This window comes from Sceloporus occidentalis, unplaced genomic scaffold, assembly GCF_023333645.1.
Source record: "Sceloporus occidentalis isolate IW3139 unplaced genomic scaffold, rSceOcc1.0.p SCAF_5, whole genome shotgun sequence".
NCBI classification, from domain to species: domain Eukaryota; kingdom Metazoa; phylum Chordata; class Lepidosauria; order Squamata; family Phrynosomatidae; genus Sceloporus; species Sceloporus occidentalis.
This window is the reverse complement of record NW_028316985.1, coordinates 32438597-32463665: the sequence shown is the minus strand read 5'-3', so window position 1 is coordinate 32463665 and position 25069 is coordinate 32438597. Positions and strand designations below refer to the sequence as shown.

The window sequence follows — 25069 nt, the reverse complement described above, 5'->3', positions numbered from 1 at the left end:
TCCAGGAGTTATCATCCTGAAAGGTTATTTTTGCAAATCTGGTAAGGATTACTGTGACCTCCAATTTCATAGTAAAACCCACCTACCACTAAAAAAAAAACCCCTCACAAAGATACTCCCACTTGCCTTCCTCTGGGTGCCAGCTACCCATCTGATGATGAGCTGAACCATAAGCCTACTCAATTTAGATTCCTTACACATTAAAATCATGTTATGAATCCAGATCTCACCATGTAGATGTTACATCCCAGTGTTCAAATGAATGACTGTTGTGACAAAAACAATTACACTGATCATAGTTTGTCTCTGTGCCCTGGAAATCCTCAGAGACACATTTTCCAAACACAGAAGTCTTTGAGCTGAATAAGATGAAATAGAAATAGGGAATACTGTTGCTGTAGAGCTGGAAATCACAACCCAGCACTGACCATCCCAATTTTTCACCCCTAATCCAAACAAAGTTGGTGCTTATTTGCAGATGACATGTTCCAGTCCTCAGGAAACGCCCAAAGCCACAACAATGGAGAAAATTCTGCAAACAGGCTGATTATGAAGCCAGGGGCTCACTTTTCTCAAGTGAAAAAATAGAAATCTGAGTTTCCTCACTTCACCAACAAATTCAGGCTGCATCTACACTGCAGAATTAATGTAGTTTAACACTGCTCACTACCATGGCTCAGTGCTATAGAATTCTGGGATTTGTTGTTTTGTGTGATATTTAGCCTTCTCTGCCAGAGAAGTCTGGGGCCACAACAAACTACAAATCCCAGGATTCCATAGGATGGAGCTATTATCATTGAAGTAGTGTCAAACTACATTAATTCTGTAGTATGGCAGCAGCCACAGGCTCTTAAAGCTTCCAGTTCAACCCATTTCCAGGCTGCCATTTCCCTATTCTAAACTATCCTGCACCCACAATTTTTCTTCCTTGAGAATTCAGAATCTGTGTTTGCTCTTAAAAACATACAGTTGTAAAGTACATAGTGAGGGCCTTGGGTTGCACAGAAAGGAGCAATGGCAGGTGTGGAAAGAGTTCACCACCTCTCCTACATAGTATTCTACTTCCAATCAACCCATTTCCAAACTAACTTTTCCAGCTAAAACAAAACAAAACAATCCTTATATCAGCATTTCACAAACTTTGGGCCAGATGAGCCCAAAGCAGGGATGTGGTTATTGACTAATTTTGGTCTCAAAGGAAACAATAAGTAATTACCATAATTTTCTTCCCATTGTAAGAAAGTTTTCAAAAACTAGATTTTGGAGACAAGTTGCAGTTTGGGGCTTATTCTGTGCAAAATTTGTATATGGTCTTGTAATACAGAAAATATTTTTTCTGCAAAGGAAACAGCCTTTTTTCTGCACAAAAATTAATAAACCTGCATAGAAATATTATCTTTTGTGCAGAAAATACTATAGAGAGAGACTTATTCTTTGCCAAATTTGTATGTGACTACCTTGCACAGAAACCAGCATTTATGCTTTAAAATAAATGTTTGCTGACAGTAACAGTCATGATAGTCTTGTGTTTTCTGTTCTAGAGAGGCAAAACTAGTCAGCCAATGACACAGGGGTTTGAATGTGAGATTCCAGAGTCCTAGGGAGCCCACTTCTCTGCTCCCCATTTTTACTGTTGCCCTTTTAATGTTTTATGCTCCTGCACTGAACAGCGAGGTATATGCATTGATGGTAAGGGCCAGAAGCATTGGGGGCTGATTGACTGATTAACTGATTTCAAATTATATCCCACTTTATTGTGGCTCCCAAGGTGGTTCATAAAATGTAATAAAACAAGATCAAGATCAAATTAAATGAGAATTTGAGGAGAAGGGGTGATAATTGCCTGGATTCTATTTATTAGTCCCAACTAAATAAAGTGTTTTTCTTAATCTTTTCATTTTATTTTATTTTATTTCATGTGTATGCTGCCTTTCTCTCAGAGTAGGACAAGGTGGCTCCCAGAGAGTCAATTTTAAAAAATCACAATAAAATTTAAAACAATTAAAATTACCACATAAAACAATATTAAAACCATTTACAAGCTAAATAAAGCATCCCAGTAAGATGCTCCCCTGCTTACACATTAAAAACCTGCTTTAAAAAAGTAGTCCTATTTAGTCAACTGAATAGTGACTTAACACGTAGGTAATCTTAATTTGGTGGCTTTTCTTTAGCTGAGACTGTCAATAAGATTCAGCTCTGAGACTGCCATATTTTACTTCTGCACTTGACCTACACAGAGCCTTTGCCCACTGCTCTCTAATTTCCCAAGCCAGTTGCACTGAGCCTAGTGGAATGTGAAATTGTATTCCCTTTCTGCAAGTCCCTTTAGACTGCCTTTACTTTCTGTTTTCTTTTCTTTTTTATCATTTTTAAAATTAATTTTACTTTCTGTTTTCCAAAGTCCTTGATATCTGCATACCAGGTAAGGATTTCAACAGGTCATGGACTTGAATCTGAACACAGTGGAAGGGCTTCTTGCCTACTGCTCTGATGGCCTCAGTGGGAGTACTTACTAGCTGCAGGAAAGGGTACTTGTATCTTGGTGTAATGGGGGGGGGGGAGGATGGGGGGGAATGATGGCAGTCACCGCTGGAGTGGCTACAATAAAAATGTGTTCATGTGTTTTTACCTTTGTGGCTAACAGCTGCTTTTGGATGAGCAGCTGAAGTAATATGGAAGCAAAGACTCTTAATCCTTGTGTCCCTCTGTGTTGGCTTCATTCCAACCATGTTAGATCTGGGTGGTGGTAAAGGTTTCCCCTATGGCAAGTTTGTCTAGTTGTGTCTAACTGTAGTGGGAGGTGCTCATCTCCATTACTAAGCCAAGGGAGCCAGGGTGGTCATGTGGCCAGCATGACTAAACACTGAGGTGCATGGAACCTTCTCACTGAAGTGGTACCTATTTTTCTACTTTTAGGTGCTTTTGAACTGCTAGATTGGCAAAAGCTGGGACTAATGATGGGAGCTCACTCCATCATACAGCACTTGGGTCTCAAACTGCTGACCTGACAACCTTGCGGTGATCAGAATCAGTGTCATAATAGCTGAGCCACTGTGTCCAGTAGATCTGGGGAAACCTGGGTGCAGATCTTTGGCCAATCCTATGAATTTTATAGTTAGCCTTAGGCAACTCATTACCCCACTCTCATAATGTCTTCTGCTGCATAAAATATTTGGGGTTGAATCAGAGAGTATCCATATAACATCATGTCTAACATGAGTGACTCACACACTAGTGGATTTTAATAAAAGTGGACAACATCTGAAGGAATACACCTCCCCCTGATGCCACTAAGCCACTAAGAAATGTTGTATTCCTGCTGTCCCACCACAAAATGTGTTCCCATGTCCCAAATGTTGGCAGGGTAGTAGCAGTGGCCAGAAAGTCTTCCTCTACCATCTAAAACAAAACATGGAGAGAGCACACAACTTGTTTTCAACTGCATTTCCAGATATGCAATTTAGCTTAAAAAGAGGATGTGCTCTCCCTGTGCAGCTTGTCTTACAGTGAAAATATGGCCATTTTCCCACATGTTTTAAATTTGACAGTGTGGTAAAAAAATTGGGGATAGGACAGTAGTGAATGGAAAAATAGGTGGAGGGATTGCAGGCAATTTGCCCCTGTGTGGTGTTTATTAGTTGTGCTGGCTGGGCAATTCTGGAAGCTGTTAACAACAACAACAACAACAACAACAACAACAACAACAACAACAACAGCTCTTCTGACCATCTTGGTCATCATTCAATCTTTTTGGGTATCTGTTTTCCTCAAAGTTCAATGTACTTAGAGGGGGGGAGAATAAGGAAATTTTTATTAGCTATTTCCTCTACTTTGTGAGCTTGACAGTTAAGCCATTTGTCTTCTTCAAATTCTGTAACATTTATCAGGCTCTTAAATGACTGCTAATTTTAAACAAACAAACAAACACACACACACAAAAGAGTGAGCAAAAGAAATAAAGAAAGAAAGGTGAAACTGAAACACATTTCAATCTCTTCCAGAGATTCATCTTCCTCCACATAGCCTTCTGGCAAAACTACAGGTAACCTCACATGGCCTTTCTAGTCCCTGTTGTTCTCTGATCTATGCAACTGCTCAGAGATAAATGAAATCAGTTGGATCAAGAAATAGATGAGAATCATTTTATTTCCTTTACTGTTGTTACATAAATGAGCAGTTACATGTTAATAACGATGAGGTGACTGATGTAATTAACCTCATAAAATGAAACTGCTGAGAGTGATGAAAGGGAGGAAAGGATTATGACATACTACTGCCTAAAGATCCTTGGGCCCATTGCAAGCAAGTTACAATTGGCAAGGAAATTTAGTAAATACCATGAGCTCTTACACTTTTAAAAAATGAAACAAGACATTCAGCATGATATAGTGGTTCAGCTGTAGCACTAGAACTCTAGGAGTTCGAATCCCAACTCATTCAAAACCAAGAGGGTGACCTTGAGCACATCACAGTTTTTCAGCCTGTGGCAAACCCTCTCTGAATATATTTGGTTGAGAAAACCCTATGAAAGGTTCACCATAAGTTGGCACTGACTTGAAGGCACATAACAACAACAACATCAGTTGATGAATCCCTAAAAATCTGTACTGGGACCAGTGCTTTTTAATTTGTTCATGAATTTTCTAGAATTGGTGGTAGTCAGTGGAGTAGCTAAGATCACAGACACAAATTAATCAGGGTGGTAAAAGCCAGAAAGCAATTGTGAACAGCTCCAAAAGGATCTCTCCCAAATGAGTGAGCAGTCAATAAAAATGGCAAATGTAGTTCAGTATAAGTAACTGTAAACTGATGTACATGAGAGCAAAAAATAAACAAATCCTAACTTACTGATTGTGGAGACTAGGAAAGGTATCCTGCTGTCGTGGTGAATAGCTTGACAAAAGTGTTGACTCCATGCATGTGTGTGCTGTGTGTGTATGTATGTATGCATGTGTTAGCTATATAAAAAAATGCTAGTTAGGGCCACTGGGAGATAGATTTAAAATAAAATTTCCAATATTGTAATGCTTGTATAGAATGGTATGGTAAATCACTTTTGGAATATGGTGGACAGTTCTGGTTATTTCATGAAGTGGACATGATAACTGTAACCAGAGGGGATTGTCAGGGATATCTGTACACATCACATAACAGAATGACACAGGTTATTCCAAATTTGCATTGCTGTATAGTTAAGAATGCTAGGCAGAGAGGTATTCCTAATAATATATGAACATTTTGGGAAATATGGTGAGAGAACTGTTCACTTTCCTTTGAGCACTAGAGAACCTGGTCCCCTCCTCTCAGCTTCATGTAGCAGAACTATGGCTGTTTTTGCATATGGGAGGGGGATTTGTCTTTGTCTAGGTATTTTGTGTACCTCTATAAATCCCTGTTTTTAACCATAACTTTGGCTTCTCTCTAGTGTGGAGGATTAATCATATCTATGTGGGGACATCATGACCTCAAATGTGGACTGAGCTATAGCTGGAGAACTCTCTTTGCCATCAAACTGCCCACTGCATCCATTTACTAGTAATTCATCTTTTACATAAATGGTGTTATTATGTGTTTCATCCTGATTGCCCTCAGAGCTGTGTATTGTATTGTATTGTATGGTATTGTATAATATTGTATTGTACTGTACTGTATTGTATTGTTTTGTATTTATATCCTGACGATCTCCCAATATAGCATTCAAGGTAGCCTATAGTATGGATTAAAACAAAATATCACTAAAATAACATATCATACAAAAGGCCTGTGTAAATGAAAAGGTCTTTGCCTGCTAGTGAAAGGAGAACAGAAAGTGGACCAAGAAAACTTCCTACAGGAAGGAATTCCATATCCTTGAAGCAATCACTAAGAAGACTCTCTTCCATGTCTGTACTAGACATGCCTGCAGTGGCATGGGACTAGTATGGGAGGAATCCTTCCCCAAAAGAAATTAATATTCAAGAAGGTTTATATGCTGATATAAGGGTTTTCAAATAGTTTTGATGTGTAGCCCTAATCAACCTCCTCCTCCCTTACTGATTAAATACACTACATCTCAAAAAGGTACAAGAAGGGGCAACCAAAACAATTAGGGTTCTGAAACAACTTCCCCCTAAGAAAATATTGCAGTGTTTTGGGTTTGGGGAGGAAAGGCAGCAAATAACATAAAATTAGTCTGAACCATATCGGTTACTGCCAACTAAGGCAGACCCAAGCATTATTACTTTTTAATGGTGAGGCAATATGTCTACTGATTCATTGGGCCTATGATAATTGGGATTATAGGAATAGGGCTTAAGTCATGGTATGATGTTTATAAATTATGCATGGTGTGGAGAAAATGGAGAGAAACCTTTTCTCCTTCATAATATCCAGGATAATCCAATGTCTGTGATATACCAACTTGATGAGGCACATATATGATACCACCTGGTATCTCAGAGAAAGAGGGGGGAAATCAGACACAGCATACATCCTCACTGGCGATTAACAGAGGGACAAAGGTCCAAAACACCCTGCAGAAATAATCCAGTTAACTGTCCTGGTGGCACAGTAGTTAAATGCCTGTACTGCAGCCACTCACTCACAATCCATAAGGTTGTGTGTTCAGTACAAGCCAGAGATCAAGCTTGACTCAGGCTTGCATCCTTCTGAAGTCACTAAAACGAGTACCCACCTGGGGACAGTTAGCTTACATACTGTAAACCGCTTAGAGCAATGGTTCTCAACTTGTGGGTCATGACCTCTTTGGGGGTCAAATGACCCTTTCACAGGGGTTGCCTAAGACACATATTTCCATTGTCTTAGGAAATAATTTTATGGTTGGGGGTCACAACAACATGAGGAGCTGTATTAAAGGGTTGTGGCATTAGGAAGGTTGAGAACCACTGGCTGAGAAACTGCTTAGGTGGTATGAAGTGGTATATAAAAGAAGCTGCTATTGCTATTGCTGGCTCAATGCTAGGGAATTCTGGGAATTGTAGTTCTGCCAGACATTTAGCCTTTCCTGTCAAAGAGCCCTGGAGCTACAATAAACTGAGCCCTGAGCCAGGGCAGTTAAAGCAGTCTCAAACTGGATTATTTCTGCAGGGTGTTTTGGACCTATGTCATATAAATGTAAATCAGCAATGCTCCCTCACAAAGGTTTTGTTTCATTTTATTTTATTTTTCGTACACAAGCAAGAACAACGAGGACTTTTCTTTTTTTCATTTTTCTTGCCAAGATGCATCACAGTCAAGAAAGCACAGGAGCCAGCCATCGCCGGATAGTTCCAAGGACCTTTCTACGTTGCATTTGTTTCCCCCTCTGCCTCCCTAGAAGAGAAGAGAGGAGAGGAGAGCAACGCCTGATGGAAGTTTTGTGCTTGTTCTAATTGTGATCGGAGGGGCTGTTGTAGTTGGAGCTCTCTGGGCACGTAGAGCTGGAATGAGGAGGGTGGAGAGAGAGAGCTAGAGAGAGGGAGAGAGGGAGGAGAGATCCAGCTACGTCTTTCTCTGAGCTTTATGAAGCTCCTATGGGAGTCATCATTTCTGGATTTGGAAGAAGAGAGAGTGGGGGAAGAGAGAGAGGAAAAAAGAAAGGCTCCTGGGTACCCCCTCTGAGAGAGCCCAGGAGGATTGACTCTTAGGATCTGCTTGCAGTGCAGAGGCTGGAGGGGGGGAAAGATCTAGGAAGGGGAAGATTCCCCCCCCACACACACCCCTAGCAGCACCCCACCCCAATATCTGATCCCTCCTCAGTTTCTTTTTTCCCCAGCAGCACCCCGGGCAAAGAGGGGGGAAAGGAAAGGAGCTGTTCTTCAGCACCGCGGAGGGATCGGTGCAGCGGAGCTGTCCATTTCAGCACCGCTTTAATGCAGTATTAGGCGAAGGAAGAAGAAGAAGAGGAAGAAGGCTGAGCATCTTCCTGCAGCAAAGCAAGGCTGGTTTCCCTTCCCTTCTCCAGCTTTTTACAGAGAAGAGAGGAGGAGGAGGAGGAAAAGGGGGGGAAATCCATCTTAATCTCTCTGCCTCCTACACCTCCTCTGCCCAATTTTTTATTTATCTTTTTTAAACCATCCCTGCCACCAAACCTTGCCTCTCCAATGACAACAACTGATGCTCTGCCTCTGCTCTAAGGAAGGAAGGAAGGAAGGGAAGGCAGAGGAAAGCCATGGAAGGCAAAAGCTCAGCACCTGTTCAGCTGAAACCAAGGGCTTACAAAATCCTGGCCAGCCTGGTTCAGTGGTAGGAAGGCGAAGGAAGAACCAAAGGGAGGAACAGAGAGAAGGAAGGAAGGATTGAAAGAAACACAAGCAAAGCAAAGCAAGCTGACCAGCAAAGAAAACATTGCTCTCCCTCTCCAGCCTTCCACCACCAAAAGAAAAAAAGGAAAGAAATTTAAAAATAAAAATCCAAGGAAGAGCCGCTTGGGAAGGAAAGGATTTTTTCATGGCGCAGGCTGCAGAGCTAAGGAAGGAGGCGGAAGGCTGCCTCTCTGCTCTGAGGGTCTCTAACTGTCTAGGTCCAGAGAAGGCGAGAGTGTGCTGAGGATGCTGCTGCTGCCTCTCTTGCCGCTGCTGCTCCTGCTCCCTTCTTCACTGTGGAAGCCATCTCCGAATTAGCCCTTACATATGGAAACTGGAGACCAGAATTTTAGGAAAAGGGATTAAGGCATCTCATCTTGGGGAGGGGGGTTATCTATTCTTATTATTATTTTTTCCCTTTTCCTTTTTTATAGACACACACACACATACACACACACACACACACACACACACACATATATATATCTTCTAAGATAACCGCAGGAACGTTTCTCTTTTCAAAGGCCAGCCTTTTTCCCTTGTGATTTTTTCTCTCTCTCTTTCCCCCATTTACACTAGGCTTTCTTACCTCTTTTTTAATATATATATACACACATACACACACATCTCTATATATCTATATATCTATATATATAGATTTTTCTCTATTGATCTCGAATAGATACCATTATTTATTTATTTATTTATTTATTACTAATATTATTATTATTATAGGGAGAAAATATTATTTTTGTTTTATTATTTACATATACACACACCAACCAAGCACCCAACCAACACACGCGGCCCAAGAATCCGAAGGCGGTGGGGTTATTTGTATAATGAAGAATTATGGGGCTGTTTGACCGAGGTGTTCAGATGCTTTTAACCACCGTTGGTGCTTTCGCTGCCTTCAGCCTCATGACCATAGCTGTGGGGACCGACTACTGGCTTTACTCCAGAGGGGTTTGCAAGATGAAAGGGACTGGCGAGAACGAAACCAGCAAAAAGAACGAAGAAGTCATGACCCATTCTGGATTATGGAGGACCTGCTGCCTGGAAGGTATTTCAATCTGGATCTTCTGGCTTGCTTGCTGGCTTGCTCTCCCTTCCTCTCTCCCCCCCTTCTCACTCCACATCCATTCCCATCTGACCCCCCAAATCGCTATCTTTACTGTTTAGCCCCATGGAAAAAGCAGGAAAGCTTGGCTTAGTTTTGGAGTAGGTGCAGGGAAGTTGGAAAGCTTTTCATTTTCAGTTTGTTCCCATGGACTCCTCTCCCTCCAACCCAAACCATCCCCACCCCCTTCACTTCCCCCTTCTTTCTGCATCCACACTGGAGGTGCCCCAACAAATTACCATTCCCAGAATTCCATAGCATGGAGCCATGGCAGTTCAAATGGTCTCAAACCGGATTATTCCTCCAATGTGGATGCAGAAACCTCGCTAATCTCCTTGGAACGCCAGTCAAATGTGATGTTCTTGACGTGCAGTTTGGGCTTCTTTCTCTCATGACTGGTGTGTGTGTGTGTGTGTGTGTGTGTGTGTCTTGGGGGAAGAAAGGGGGCGTCCTCGGTCTCCGTTTGAGAACTGGGTTGATGACGATCGGTCTGGGAAAGTGGAAGCGGGGGCGGGGAGGAGGTTGTGTAGGGTTGGGTTGGGTCGGGTTGTATTGCGCTGGGTTGTATTGTGTTGTGTTGGGCTGTGTTGGGTTGGGTTGAGTTGGGCTGAGTTGGGCTGGGCTGGCTGGGTTGAGTTGGGTTGGTTGTGTTGGGTTGGACTGGATTCTGTTGGGTTGGGTTGAGTTGGGTTGTGAGCAACTTCCTCGGTGCCCGGTTGTCTTCCTCACCACAACGTGAGGGGTTTAAAGCCAAACACTCCCCCCTCTAAACAAAAAACTTGCCCAAGGCTGAGTCTAGGAGGCACCCATCCATCCCCCCTCCCCCCCCCCAAAAAAATACACCCAACATCCTGATAGTTGACTTTTCCTTCAAGGAAGGGGTCTCTCCCAACAGTTTTGAGGTGGGGACGAGTGTGGTCTTGTCTATGGTGGTAGTGGTGGTGGTGATGATGATGATTTCATTTCTATGCCGCCTTTCTCCCAGAAAGGGGCCCCAGGCGGCTGACAGATTGGCTTCAAAGTCGGAAGACAGGAACTGTTATAAGGACCAAGGAACAAGTGGTGGGGAAATGAAGAGGGAAACATCCCCTCCTCTCCTCTCCTCCTTCCCTCTCTCTCTCCCTCCCTCGCTCTCCTCTCCCCACTCGAAGGAGAAAGTGAACGAGGAGCCCACTGCTTTCCGTTCCCTCGCTCCTCCTTCCTCCCCCCCCCCCCCCAGTCCGGTGGCAGAACTGCTGCGACTGCAGCCCACTTTCAGGACTCAGATGCCAGAGAAGGAGGAATCGGCTGTTGCTTCCTGTCTCTCCTCTCCCCCCCCCCGGCCTTCGCCCCACCTTCACCACTGAGCCCCCTTCTTTTGGAGATGTGCGCTTCTGCATTGCTTTGGGTCAAGATGTGACGAGGGACGTGGGGAGGGGGGTTGTGAGTGGAAAGAGAGAGAGGAAGGAAGGAAGGAGGGGAGGGAGGGAGGGATGGGAAGGAAGGAAGGAAGAGAAGGAGAAGAGGAAGGGAAGAGAAGGGGTAGGAAGCGAGGGAGGGAAAGGGGGAAGGAAAGAAGGAAGGCAAGCAGAAAGGGAAGAAAGGGGAAGAGAAGAGATGGGAAGGAAGGAAGGAAGGAAGGAAGGAAGGAAGGAAGGAAGGAAGGGGAAGGAATGAAGGGAGAGAGGGGAAAAGGGAAGGGGTGGGAAGGCAGGCAGGCAGGCAGGCAGGCAGGCAGGCAGGCAGGAAGGAAGGAAGGAAGGAAGGAAGGAAGGAAGGAAGGAAGGAAAGAAGGCCTCTTTCAAGAGGCAAATCTGGCCCTTGGGCTCCCGGGGGAGCGAGTGGGGAAGGCTGTGGGCTGGAGGGGGGCCTGCTTCAAGCCTGGCATGTTGGGTCCCCTCCTCCAAAGGCAACTGGGGGGTGTCTGGCTGGCTGCCGTAAGGCTAGAAGCGGAGCCCGCAAAATCTGATCCGGCGGGGGAGGGAGGGCGGACTCTGTAGAGAAGAGGGGGGAGGAGAGATGGCTCTGGGGCCCCTCTGTCTCCTCCTCCCTCCCCTCCCCTTCCTCGCCTCTTCTTGGTGCAAGCGGCTGAGTGATGGCTGAACATGTTTGGAATGGCTAAGTGCCTTCATTGAGCGATGGTCTCTTTGACGCATTCTGCATCTGCTGCCCTTTCTCTCGCTGCAAGCCCTCTCTGCCTCTGCTCGGATCCTGCAGAGGAGCTCCAGGCTGGAGGGCAAGGCTCTGGAGGAGAAAGAGCCCTTCATCTCCATCACACACACACACACACACACACACACACACACACAGGCTGCATCCACAGTGGGGAAATAACCCGGTTTGGCACCGCTTTAACTCTTTGTTTGGCTCTTTGCTACGGAATTCTGGGAGTTGGAGTTTGTTGTGGGGCCCAGACCGGAGCGCCAACAACAAACTCCATCTCCCAGAATTCCATAGCTTTGAGCCAGACAACAAGTTAAAGCGGTGCAAAACTGGGTTATTTCCTCACTGTGGATGCAGCAGAGAGAGAGAGAGAGAGAGAGGATTTCCTAAACTCAGCATCGAATTGGGGTGGGGAGCCAGGCTTTGAAAAAGTGTGAGAGAAAGAGAGAAAGATGCAGGGAATTCTGGACCAAAGGCTGAGATCAGAGGGACATTTCGTGCCTTGTTCTCTGTATTTGTGTGTTTGTGAGAAAAGGGCATCTGCTGAATTCAGCCTCAAACTGGGGATGGAGGAGGAGGCCAGGCTTGGAAAAAGCGAAAGGAAAAGGAAGCTTACGTGTATTTGTGTGAGGGGGGGGGGGGGGAGACTGTGTGTGTGTGTGTGTGTGTGTGTGTGTGTGTGTGTGTGTGTGTGTGAAAGAGAGAGGAGAGGAGAGGAGTCTGAGTCTGAGAGAGAACTGCATTTCCTTCCTCAATCTCTATGCCTGTGTGTGTGTGTGTGTGTGTGTGTGTGTGTGTGTGTGTGTGTGAAAGAGAGAGAGAGAGAGAGAGAGAATGTGTGTGTTTGTGTATGTGTATGTGGGAGACACAGAGAGAAAGAGAGAGATGAGGGGAGACTGAGATTGAGGGAGAAGTTCCATTTCCTCCCTCAATCTTCGTGTGTGTGAGAGACAGAGACAGAGACACTATGCGTGTGTGTGTCTGTGTCTGTGTGTGTATGAGAGAGAGAGAGAGAGATGAGGGGAGAGATTGAGAGAGAAGCTGCATTTCCTTCCTAGATCTCTGTGTGTGTGAGTGTGTGTGTGAGACACACACACACACATACACACAGAGAGAGAAAGAGATGAGGGGAGACTGAGATTGAGAAAGAGAAGCTGCATTTCCTTCCTTTTGATCTGTGTGTGTGTGTGTGAGAGAGAGAGAGAGAGAGAGAGAGACTGTGTATGTTTGTGTGTGTGTGTGTGAGAGAGAGAGAGAGAGAGAAAGAAAGATGTGGGTAGGCTGCACAAGAGACTGAGAGAGAAGCTTGATCCTTGATCTCTCTCTTCCCTCCCCCCTCTACCATTCCCAGAATTCCCTAGGCTTGAGCCATGGCAGTTAAAGTGGTGTCCAAACGGATTGTTTCTGCAGTGTGGCTGCATCCTCAAGGCCAAGGATCTTTTAATGAAATGGGCCTAAGTGTCCCCCAACCAAGGTGCGCCATCAGTGCAAGGCCTGTAGACGTGCCTTTGTGTTCAAGTGCCCCATGCAGTATAGGCCATTAGGAATGGGTCCAAAGTTTTCCACCAATGTTTCTTTTCAACACTGCCACCCTTCTAGTTGAGAAATGACTTAGACACTTTGGGAAGTCAGGGGCTATGAACCCTCAGTTTTTGCTCATCCAGAGCTGGGATGGGTCAGTCTCTAGATCTGGTCTGGGCCTAGGAAAAGGGTAGTTACCGGGGGGGGGGGGGTATAAAATGAAGGGGTTGCCCCCCAATAAGAATTATGTCCCTCCATATAATATACATACATATATACACACATACATACATAAATTCTTGCAGACAAAATTTATAGAATTCCGTACCTCCAAATATGTATGTATGTATGTATAATATTTGGAGAGACATAATTCTATCAATTTGGAGACTGCAAGAAGTGTGTGTGTGTGTGTGTGTGTATGCACCAGCATAGTGTGGTGGTCTGAGCATTGGACTAGGATTCTGGAGAGCAGGGTTCAGTTCCCAGCTCTGCCATGGAAACCCACTAGATGACCTTGGGCAAGTCAGCCTCAGAGGTTGGCAGTGACAAACCCCCTCTAAAGAAACCTGCCAAGAAAACCCCATAAGTTCGCCTTAGGGTCGCCATAAGTCAGAAATGACTTGAAGGCACAGAATTGTGTGTGTGTGTGTGTGTTTCAGTCTCCAGATTTCTAGCTTTGCAGCAACTTACAGGGTCTGCTGAGCCTTTACAAATAGATACAGAGGAGGCATCCAAAGGAATGAGGCAAGCAAAGTTCCCAAGGAGATGCAAACAGGTCTCGGCATAAACCATTTTATGTGTAGTTTTTTGTGGGGTTTTCGGGCTATGTGGCCATGTTCTAAGATAATAGAATATGGCTACATAGCCCTAAAAAACCCACAAAAACTATGGATGGCAGCCATGACAGCCTCTGACTTCACTTTTTATGTGTCTATGGCCACACCTATACTGTAGGAATAATGCAGCTTGTCACCACTTTAAGTGCTCTGCTCAACCCTATGGAATCTTGGGGTTTGTGGTTTTACGAGGGCTTTAGCCTTCTCTGCTAAGAAGTGCCTTGTGAAATGACAAGGCCCAGGATTCTTTACAAAGCCATTGTGGTTACTGTGATGTCAAACAGCATTATTTCTACAATGTAAATGCACCCTCTCTTTCTGCAATGATGGCTGTTTGGGGACTGAAAAAAAATGTCATTGGGGAGGGCAAGAAATCTTATTTAGAAGACGTTATGCTCTTTTCCCCTTCTCCAAGGCCTGAACTGAGGATGCCATCAATCTAGTCACCAAGGGCTAGTTTGTTAACCTTACTGGTTTGGTTTATTTGACACTCAGTTTCCAAATATATGAGCCAATTGCCCACCTTCAGAAACAAAATCCTAGGCCCTATTAAGCCTCCACTTTTATTCTGAGAACCCCTTGCTTCTAAGCAAAAGAGAAATGTATCTTTCCCTCACCCAAATTCATCTCTTGAAGAATAAAGCCTCATGTTGCAGATTTAAAGAAAATGGGGTCGAACTGCTATTAATGGTTACGAATTAAAATATACATGTACTAAAGTAGTATTCTTGATCTACCCACTTTCCTTCTCTCTTTCTCTTGGAAAGTTGACTTCTGGACTTTGGAAACATTCCTTTTAAAAAAGAAGAAGAAGAAGAATCCTGTCCATCTAGGTTGGTCAGTGGGCAGGATTCTGGGAGTTGTAATCTTTTTTTAAAGGACATTTTCCAGACTGTGGCCTTCCATGCTCTAATTGATGAGTCTGGGGTTTCTAGTAAAATATAGAAATAAAACTTGCAAGAGTGAATTGGGTAGAGTGGCTGGGAAAGATTTTTACTTTTATTTAAAAAATAGCTTTTCCCCACTTCTGGAATGATTACTTTTCTAGAGGAAAGGCAGTCTTGGAAAGGTCACTTGGCTCAGCTTGAAAGCTGCCCATCCCCACCCTTTCAAAGACCTAACATTAAAAGTTGGGAGGAAAACATATAGAACAAGCTTTGTTTTTCAAGATGTTCTGTTCCTTTGTTTCTAAAGAAAGTCTTGTCTACTGGTGTTCAGGATCTTGAGGAAAATGAGGTTCAGTTAGAGTCAGGGGTAGATAGATGGTCATTCTGGATCTACTGATGGTGTTTCCACACTGCACAAATATAACACTTAGATACTGCTTCTATTGCCATAGCTCCATCCACTGGAATTCTGGGATTTGTAGTTTGGTGAGGTACTTAGTAATCAAGTCAGTATCTGGTTTGAGTGTTAGACTATGACTCTGGAGACATAGCTTTGAATCCCTACTGTACCGTGAAAATCACTGGGTGACCATGAGCAGGTCACACACTCTCAGTCTCTGAGACAGCCAAAGGCAAGCCCCCTCTGAACAAATTTTGCCAAGAAAACCCCATGATAGATTCTTTTGAGGGTAGTCATAAGTCAGAAATGACTTGAAGGCACACTACAAATGAGAGGTTCTTAGTATTCTCTATATGTAAGGGGGGGATCTTGTGACACCTTTGAGACAAACTATGTAGAAGAAGTTGTAGCATAAGCTTTCGTAGACTTGGTCTACTTCTGCAGATGCAACACTCTATTACACTTCCCTGAACTACATTTTCAGGGCTCTCTGGCAGAGACTTCTAAGTGCCTCCCCAAACTACAAATCCTGGAACTTTAAATCCATCTCAGTTAAAGTAGTCTCAAACTGTGAATACCCCATTGATGGGTTTCTGAGTTATTTTGCACCAGACAGTTAGAATACTATGATTCCATTTAGCTACATCCTATGGAATCTTGGGATTTGTATTGTAGGGAGGAGCATTTATAATTGTCAGACAAGTTGCTGTAGTGCCTCACACAACTTTTTTTAAAAAAAACCAGCTACAGGATTCCATAGGATGCAGCCAGGACACATAAAGTGGAATTAAAGTGCTATAAATTGTAGTGTGAAAGGACACCCATCCCAACTGCTGAACAAGAACAGCAACTCCACCACCACCTTGGAAACAAAAAACTCAGAGAGAAAGCTTGGCTCACCAGTAAGAATTTTTTGAGTAGAAGAACAGTGAGTACAAATCCATCCTGATGCCCCAAACAAATTACTGGGCTGAGTAGCTGCTCTGGAATCCCACTTTTTCCCATCCAATGTGTGTGTCTTTGGTAGAGCATAGTAATGTTATTATTTTCTGAAACACAACTCCCAAAATTACATTCCCTGCACCATAGTTGTGGTCCACAAAAGGCAACTCTATTGAACTTTGGTCCCTTGGTGTTTGGTGGATCTCATGGTTCTAGAAAAACAGAGTAGATCTTACAAGGCTGAAATCTGCCATCCCCTGAATTAAACTCCTACTGCATCCTCCTTGGATACATGCAGGTTGAGGGTATACTCTGATTTTCCATTAGTATGTACCCAAATATTGCCAGGAACAGGTTTGTTCCAATATTGCTGCTCACAATGGTGAGAGGAGGAGCACCTCCTACCTTTTATGATGACCCCTTTAGATGCTCATTCTATTTTCTGCAACAATTCTATGAGAGTCATGATTTGTCTGAGCTGTGGATGAATAGAATCAGGAGGGCCTGTGGATTTCATACAGGACTTTCTTTACCCTGAACCTTTCCTTCTCTCCTAGTTCTGGTCTTGCTGATTGGACTGTGTGATGGAATGTGATTTAATACTCATACCCATACCTTGAAAGCCTGGCCATTATTGCTAGCGTAAAGAAAAGTACGCAAAATCTACAAGTTCTTATTGGATTCTTCTGCAATCAAGGTCTAGCTGAAGAGTCTTTAGCCTGGGCCATGTAAAGAATGATTTGTTGGCAGTGTTTGGATATCGAAGGACAGCCAGTTGCATAAACTCCAAAGAGGATGCTGTATAGGCCAAGGTGACCTCCAGCTCTTCCCTTTGGCTTTTTCAGCTGGAATGGGGAAGGGGATAGACTGATAAGGAATGACACAATTCCACACCTACTGTTTCAGGATTTTTTCTGACCTTTCTCAGCTGCTGTCCTGTGAAACAAGCCCCACTTAACACACTGGGTCTTACTTCAAGAAAACCTAGGTTGTGGGCCAAATCCAGCTGTTAGCTCCCCAACTAAAGTCACTACTGAGTCAATGAGACTTACATAAGTGTGGACTTACCAATTTTCTGTTGAATCAGTGGGGTGCTCTGGATTTAACTCTCTCACAGTGTGTATTGTTTTGGAGGCTGAAAAATCCTTTGCTACGCGCTACAATGTGGGACCACTTAGGCTTTTGTTGTTGTTGTTGTTGTTATGTTTTTACACAGTGGCCAACATCAGGGTGTGCCATCAGCACTACACTGATCATTTTGTGAAAACCTCTCACTTTTTCTAATTTGTTTCTTGAAAGGATACACATGCCTCCTCTCCAGCACTCTAGTAATTTGCATCTTCCCTTGTAATTATTTTTGTTGGTTGGACAGGTAGTTGTGTTTTTCTGTTGCAGCAAAACAGCCAAGAATCTTGTGATTTCCTCAAGGCTACAGCATTTCATTTTTCCTAAGCTGATGCAGCCCACTTTATCAGATACATCTGGTGAAGTGGGATGTAGCCCACAAAAGCTTATGCCAAATAAAAATGTGTTAGTCTTGAAGATGCCACAAGACTCTTTGCTGTGTTCACAACTTCCTTATTCCCTGTGTCTTTTTTTAAAAAATCTTCTTACAAAAAGTGAGCAGCAGGATGACTGTCCCCATCCATATTATGTGTCACCTTGTTGACACTCATACTGCAGTTGCCTTTGAACTGGGACTTTGGGGGGCAATTGAGCAGAAGTTAAATGTTGGTTTAGGCTTTGGTTCATCTTCCAAACCATGTGCAGATGTGTTAGCTTGTTTTCTGTGGCAACCAACAGTAGCAGCAGCAAGAACAATGAGTCCTGTAAAATCTTCAAAATAAATAATTTATTATAGCATAGGCTTTTGCAAGGCATCTAAGAAAGCTTATGCCACATCACATTTGTTCCATGAGAAGGTGCCACTGTACTCATTGGGTGTTTCTTCAGAATAACTCCTTGAGCCAGGGCTGGGATGGTATACAAGAAGTCTGCAGGTTTGACCTGTAGCCAAGGGTCCGTAGGGGAATTTTATTATGTTGTTATTAGCTCAAATATTGCAAGAGGGGCTGGCCACAAGAGCCCACCGAAATCGCCCTCCCGATATGTATACGGAGTAGACCAGGGGATCCCAATAAATAAAGCTGAGACGGATATTAATAACTAGATGTCTAATTTATTGAAATAGGGGAAAAACACATGTGTTGCGCATACACTCACACACACACTCAGGACTCAGGAAAATTAGGGTTGGAAAATAGGAACAGATTTCAGGCGTTACTAATGGAGATGCTTACCAGAATGTAGATTCCCTCCGGGAAGCGAATGGAGTGATGGACAGTGAGACAAGTCTGCTCCGCAACCTGGGTTTGAGCAGAAATGCCGGCTACCAAAACAGAGGTCCGACTGACGTGAAGTAAGTAGACCTTGAAAATGGCGCGCTGAGCAGCCAAAGTGGGGACTTTTTATAGGCCAAATCTGGCCTAAGGCAAAGAGGCTGGCTTGGCCGAAACAAAGGTGTTCTAAAGATTTTCTTTTCACCTGGATGTCTGCTTTAGATAGTATAAAGGGCTTATGCCTCTCGGACAATAGGTTCGAGGAGGAGGTTGATAGCTTCAGGGAAGGCAATCCTTTTACTCTTCCCAGCCTTGAGATAATCCCTTCATGCGACTTCCCTGGACCCTCTGAGATGTTAATATGGGAACTCCCTTAGGGGAGGTGTACATGTCCTCTCGCTTTGCCAGTAATGGCGGACAGGCTAGGAGTCTGGCCAGGGGTCATCCAAGGGTTATCATTGATTCCAAAATTTATATAAAACAGCATGGGTAACATACCTAGCACCTAATGCCTAGTGGGACTATAAAATTTGAAACAAGATATATTTAAAGGTTCACTCACAGTTTTATTCATCATGGCAGGGGGGGGAGGGTGCAGGTTTGCAGAAATGGACTTATCCTATTCTCTAAGATGTATATCTCCCCTTTGAGCTTTGTCTGAAGTACATATTAACAATCATGTAATGCACTTGTATGTGTTCTACCGAGATGAAACTATACATATTATTCACACATTTAAATAACATTCAGCAGCTGCTTATTTAGCTGGGAAAGCCTCAACTGAAGGGGCAGCTTGGAGTGAAGATGCTGGGAGCATTTAACCCACATATCCCCTACCCAAAACCTCCAGATGTTTTGAACATCATTTCACATCCCTGATCACCATTGACCATATGAGCTGTTGGACTGAAGGAAGATGCAGTTCAAAATACCTGGAGGATAACAAGTTGGCAAAGGCTTACTTAATCCTGTCCCTGCCCATTATGTCAAATCACCACCTCCCATGTTTTTTTGCACCTGTTGGTTCACCACACATACACACATTCATGGACTCTGGAACAGCACAAGCAGGGGGGTTCAAGCCCTCCCCTAAGACTAGGCTGCAGGAGCTCTGAGACCCTGCAAAATGACCTGGCAACATTGGACCACCAAGATTCTTATGTTGTTGAACCTCCTCAGACATTCTCAAATAAAAGAGTGTGATGGAATAAGATACATTTTATGATAGAGCACTAAAAATATTAAAATTGTTGTTGTTGTTGGTGGTGGTGTTGTTGAACCCTTCCAGAAATAATACAAGCCAACTGCAATCTATCCCAGGCACACTTTATTGTTGTTGGTGGTGGTGGTGTTGTTAACTGCCCTCAAGTTGCCTTCAACTCATGGCAACCATGAGATATCTCCAAGAGCACCTGTCCTCAACCACTCTGTTCAGATCCTGCAGGCCCAAGTCCATGTCCATGAATGAGTCTAACCATCTGACATGTGGCCTTCCTCTCTTTGTACTACCTTCCCTCTTTCCTGTCTTTTCTAATGATTCATTTTTCCCCATAATGTGACCAAAGTACAACAACCTCACTGTAGTTATATTGGCTTCAAGAGAGAGTTCAGATTCGATCTGTTATAGAACCCACTTATTTGTATTCTTGGCTGCCCATGGTATTCTCAGTACTCTTCTCCAGCACCACATCTCAAATGAGTTGATTTTCTTGCTGCCGGCTTTTTTTACTGCCCAGCTCTTACATCTGTACATGGTGATGGTGAATAAAATGTCATGGACAATCCTCACTTGAGTGTTCAGAGTTATGTCTTTACACTTTATAATCTTGTCCAGTTTTTAATAGCTACCCTTCCCAATCCTCTGATTTCTTGACTGCAGTCTCCATTCTGATCAGTATTTGAACCAAGGTATTTGACTATTTCCATTTTCTTGTTGTCTGGGATGAATTCTTGTAGATCTCCCATGGTCATTATTTTTGTACTTACGTGGAAGTAAATTCCACTGCACACGTGGAGAACACTCCTAATTACACACTATACTTGTAAGAATGTTCACATTCATGAATGAATGGGAAGAGTAATCTGCCCTCCTCCCTGTAAGTTCCTGCCAGTAGGCAAAATTAATGTGAACCTGCCTGCCAATACTGAAGGACCCCCGTGTTAAAAATAGCTCTGGGGCCTATGCATACACATATGTTTCCCAGGGGAAAATGTGAAGCCTTTACCACTAGTTCTGGATAACTTTATGGTAGAGTCTCTCCATTCAAAGCTAGAGGTTATGTTTGTGTGATAAAGTACATTTCTTTGCACAGTGGGGAATAGAATTATCCCCCATCCACCCGCCCAAATCCAAAAATTAGCCATCCCTGATTTAGAAGACAGTTGAGGAAATGGCTGATAGTGTGTTGAGTTTCTGCTAGGAATTATTTCAAGGAGAGTTACTTTGATCCTCAAGAGACTGGTTTAATCAGGGCTCCTGATGAAAATAGGTGTGTGCGGGAGGGAAATATCCTAAAAATTACTGAGGTAATTATGATTACTGATTACTGAGCTGATGTATATGAAACGCTCTGAAAAGTTAACATGTATAATAGAATTGCTATATATAATTTTATTACAAATAAACAGGGTTGGAGTGGGCTGGAGAAGGAGGTGTAGAGATTTATGCCTAGAACAGGGATGGGGGAGCATTTAGACTTTAAAATATATTTCAGTTTCCAGAGAGTTCAGCAACCAACATAGAGAATATGGGAGTTGTAGTCCAAAAGATCTGGCAGGTTATAGAATCCCCACCCTTGGTGTTTTCAGAATGAAACCAACAGCCTGTTGCCTTCAACTACAATAGAAGACAGCACAGTACTCCATCACTAATATATAAGGGCCCACTTCTGTGCTCTGCACATAGAATGGGAAGAATAGTTACCTTGTCTTTTGCTTCAGGCAGCAAAATGTATTGGATTGTCCCTGATGATAGCACTGTGTAAATTTTAAAAATTTAAATTAATTAAAAAAAACACCCAACTGATACTTGTTTATATCCTGACTCCTCACAATTAGCATTGCTTGTGAAATTTTGCCTAGTAGGAAGTTCAAAAAGCATGTGAAGGTTTAAGCTCAGGCAAACATAGGTGATGGGGGAAATTGGAAGGTGAGGTGGGGAAGTAATTATAAACATCCCTAGATATAACTATCTGGAAGCACATGATGTGTTTTCTGACAAAACAAGATTTTAATCTTCGACTTTCTCCATAGTCACAACACTTCAGTTTTCCCCAACCTTATACCCTCCATATGAACTGCATTCCAACTCCCATTATCTTTACCCAACATGGCTAATGACTGCAATGGTTTGCAGTTCAGCTGAGGGACTTTGTCCTTTTGTCTGACCTGAGTGAGGATTGAGGCTTTATTTATGCACTGGAATTAAAACATAGATGATCTTCCTTATCTTAACAAAGAGTTCACTCTGTGGCAGCTGGTGGCTCCCAAGCCAGTGGGGTTTGGAGTTAGTCTGAAATTTAAAGGAGCTATCCAAAGTGCTGGATGCTGCCTCTCCCCTCCCCTTAAAAATAGGTTCAGCAATTTGTATGACTCCTTTACAGTTTGTAATAAATCAATATTAAATTAATTCAAGGCTCCACTGACATGGGAGCCCCTATTATCCCCTGGTTCTAATCCACCCTGAAAATAATACTCTATCTCATGGCATTAACGTCCCCATCAAGTTCTCTTTATCTACATTTTTGGGAGTCAGATCTTGGCAATGGGTTGTTGTTGTGTGTGTGTTTAGTACAACACACAGAACCCCCTCCCCCAAGAGAATACGGCCACTGGCTGGGTGATGTTGAGAGCTATAGTTTGAAAAAAGTAACTTTCCCAGCTTTGACTCCAATCATTTCCATCTCCCTCTAGATCATTAACACTGGAAGGAAGTTCTGGTGAATACAATGATGTTTACTTCTGAAAAGCCTGTACTATTAGTCCGCTTGCTGCAACCATTGCTAGTTTTCTGTGTGGAGGAATTGGGGAAAGGGCTTGTAATTGCTCATTTGTATATCAAACAGCTGAAATTTTCAAGCTTGTATCACCTCTGCCTGCAGAACTTTTTTCTTAGATTGCTATTTCTTTCTTAGCTTCTACTTATTAATTTTGATTAATGTTATTTCCAAACTCTGGTTGAATCTCTGTAACTAGGGGCTCATTTGGCCTTCCTTTTACTGGAACCCAGGAACTGAAAGAGATTGGCTCACTGTGGCCTTGTGAAGCAAATGGGAATGAATTTGATTTTCTTTTGCTGCATGGTTATTGGCTTTGTCATGTCATTACTATTAGAGAGGAATTGGTCTTGGAGGCCCATCAGTGGGGCGTAGGGCAGAGTGAACAATACTGAGGGTAAGGATGAGTGATGCACAAAAGGTTAGACAGCATTGTGGATTTGCTTAGTGTGAAGGCAAGTAATTGAACAGAGCCAATGCTGCAAAGATCCACAGCTAAGAAAAGACCTCTTCCGGGAGGAAATTAACAAGCTCTTTGCTTTTTCTTTGCTGCCCATTCTAGCTGAGAAGCACACATCAGTTTGAGGGCAATTTCAACCATCAGAAGAACAAGCGTTGACACAAGCTTGAGTGTGGAGGCAAGAAGAAGAGCTTGGAGGTGTTACTATTTTGGAGTAACGGTTCCAGAATCCACCTTCAGCATGGCCAATGGGAGTTACAGTCCAAAAAAGTAACTCCCCCAAGCCCAAGCAGGCACTAGAAAGGTTTCCCCTCTCACCTTGTCCTGACTTTTTTCTGATGGATAAAACCTCTGCTATTCATTCTCACTCTCTCATAATTTTCTGCCAGTTTTAAGTAGCCAAGGCTCACCTCCTATTTTCATCATTAAAGTTTCCCAAGGGTCCTGCCGATGCTGCCAAAGCACCTTGGTCTCAGCTTCTGAGATTTAAAGTCTCTTTCAAATGAATTAGTCTTCACAACCATTTTGCCATTAAAACCCACCCACCCTGGATTCTTGGCACAAGCCACCATTCCAGGTTTTGGATTCTGCAGTGCCTCTTTATGGTCTCGCTTTTGCCAGCCCAAATGCCTGCTAGGGGTGTTAGAACTCACACAGCTTTGCTCAGGCACATTCAGCCTGATTTATAATGCCACTCGCTATTCCAGCCTGAAGATTTCTTCTGAGCACAACACACCATTAATTGATGTGCTTTAAAGTTGGGCGATTGCATCCTTGCAAGAAGCCTAGATACAGGGTTGTGTCTCCCACAGAGCAGCAAGTGATTGCCCAGGATGTTGAACACATAAGAGTGGCTGGTTGTCTGTATGCAGCAGGGGATGGATAAGGGCCATGTCTCAGCAGGCTAGTTCATGCTGTGCATATATAAAGTCCAAGCGTTAGAATCTTTGGCTGAAATAAAGATTTCAAATAGCAGGGATAGGAGCCTTTCCCCACCCCTCTGCAAACCTGGTGAGCCACTGCCTGCCAAGGTAGATGGCCCTGAACACATGTCAGCCCTTTGATCTAGGTTAGCATCAGTGTCTGATACAGACAGGAGTTTTGATACAGTGTGATTTCTGTCATTCTTGACAGAAAGGTTCAGGGATGTCTGAAATGGGGCAGGGGGAGAGAAAGTCCAGAGGGACTTTAGAGGACTTAGTGGTCATCTCAGAGTTGCTCCCTGCTCTGGTTTTTAAAATAAGCCTTTAATTCTGCAGTTAGGGTGGTAGCCAGTGGCAAGTGACTAGGTTCAAGTGACACTATCGTGAGACATGCAGCCCTCAGAGATGAAGAGCTAAAGATGGTACAAAAATTACGAGCCACGGCCAGTGTGCCTGCTGCTGTGCATGCAGTGATAGATAGGTTAACATTGTCCTGAAATGCACCACAAATGGCTGCCTTCGAGAGAGTGGGAAGGAAACGTAGCGAGAGGGATGTGGAGCTGCAGTGTAGCAGCAGCAGGAACATCGCCACCACATGCAGCAATTGCATGGGGAGAACAGGAAAACATGCTGACTCTGCCAGGGATGCTGTGAACTCTCTTTTGAAGATTAAATCATTCTTCTCCCTCTCCCCCTATTCAATCTCATAAACAATCCAGATTTGTGTAGCCTTAGGTAGACCTCTCCTCTGTAGGTATGCATTTTGAGATGATTTTATATTTGGGCAGAAAGCAGAGCAAAGAAAGCAATTCCTTCTAAACCTCAGGGAAAAGAACTGTTTGCTTCTGCCTGTTGAATACCAATTGTACTGGATGGGGTGTATTTTTTTTTTTTTTTTTTTTTTGCCAAGGGGGGCAGTCTGTTCAGGCTTGTATCATTCTTGTGCTGCTCACTGCCTCCCTGTGACCCCAAATTTGTTTGGGAAAGAAAGCAGTTAGGTGAGAACAAGACAATTTTAAATATCCTTTTAATGAGCACACATGTGCACGTACACATGCATGCACACACACAGACACATACACACATTAAAGCTTTACCACATTATTCCACTGCGCTCTCCACCCCATCCCTCAAAACAGAATTAGAGAAGCTCACGGACCATTAAAAATTTGCATCTGACAAAGCTTACCAGAAATATGTTTGAATTAATGCTATT

General features: G+C 43.4%; 1 protein-coding gene across 2 annotated transcripts in view; it reads left to right on the top strand.

The window, feature by feature from the left end:
- Positions 1-7476: 7476 nt before the first annotated feature.
- CACNG2 (calcium voltage-gated channel auxiliary subunit gamma 2) overlaps positions 7477-25069 on the top strand; it is a 174213-nt gene continuing 156620 nt past the window's right edge. For both annotated transcript variants that reach the window (XM_089528103.1, XM_089528102.1), the window contains exon 1: positions 7477-9348. In XM_089528103.1, the coding sequence (XP_089384229.1) occupies positions 9138-9348 (211 nt within the window). In that variant the 5' untranslated portion in view covers positions 7477-9137. The remainder of the gene's footprint in view (positions 9349-25069) is intronic.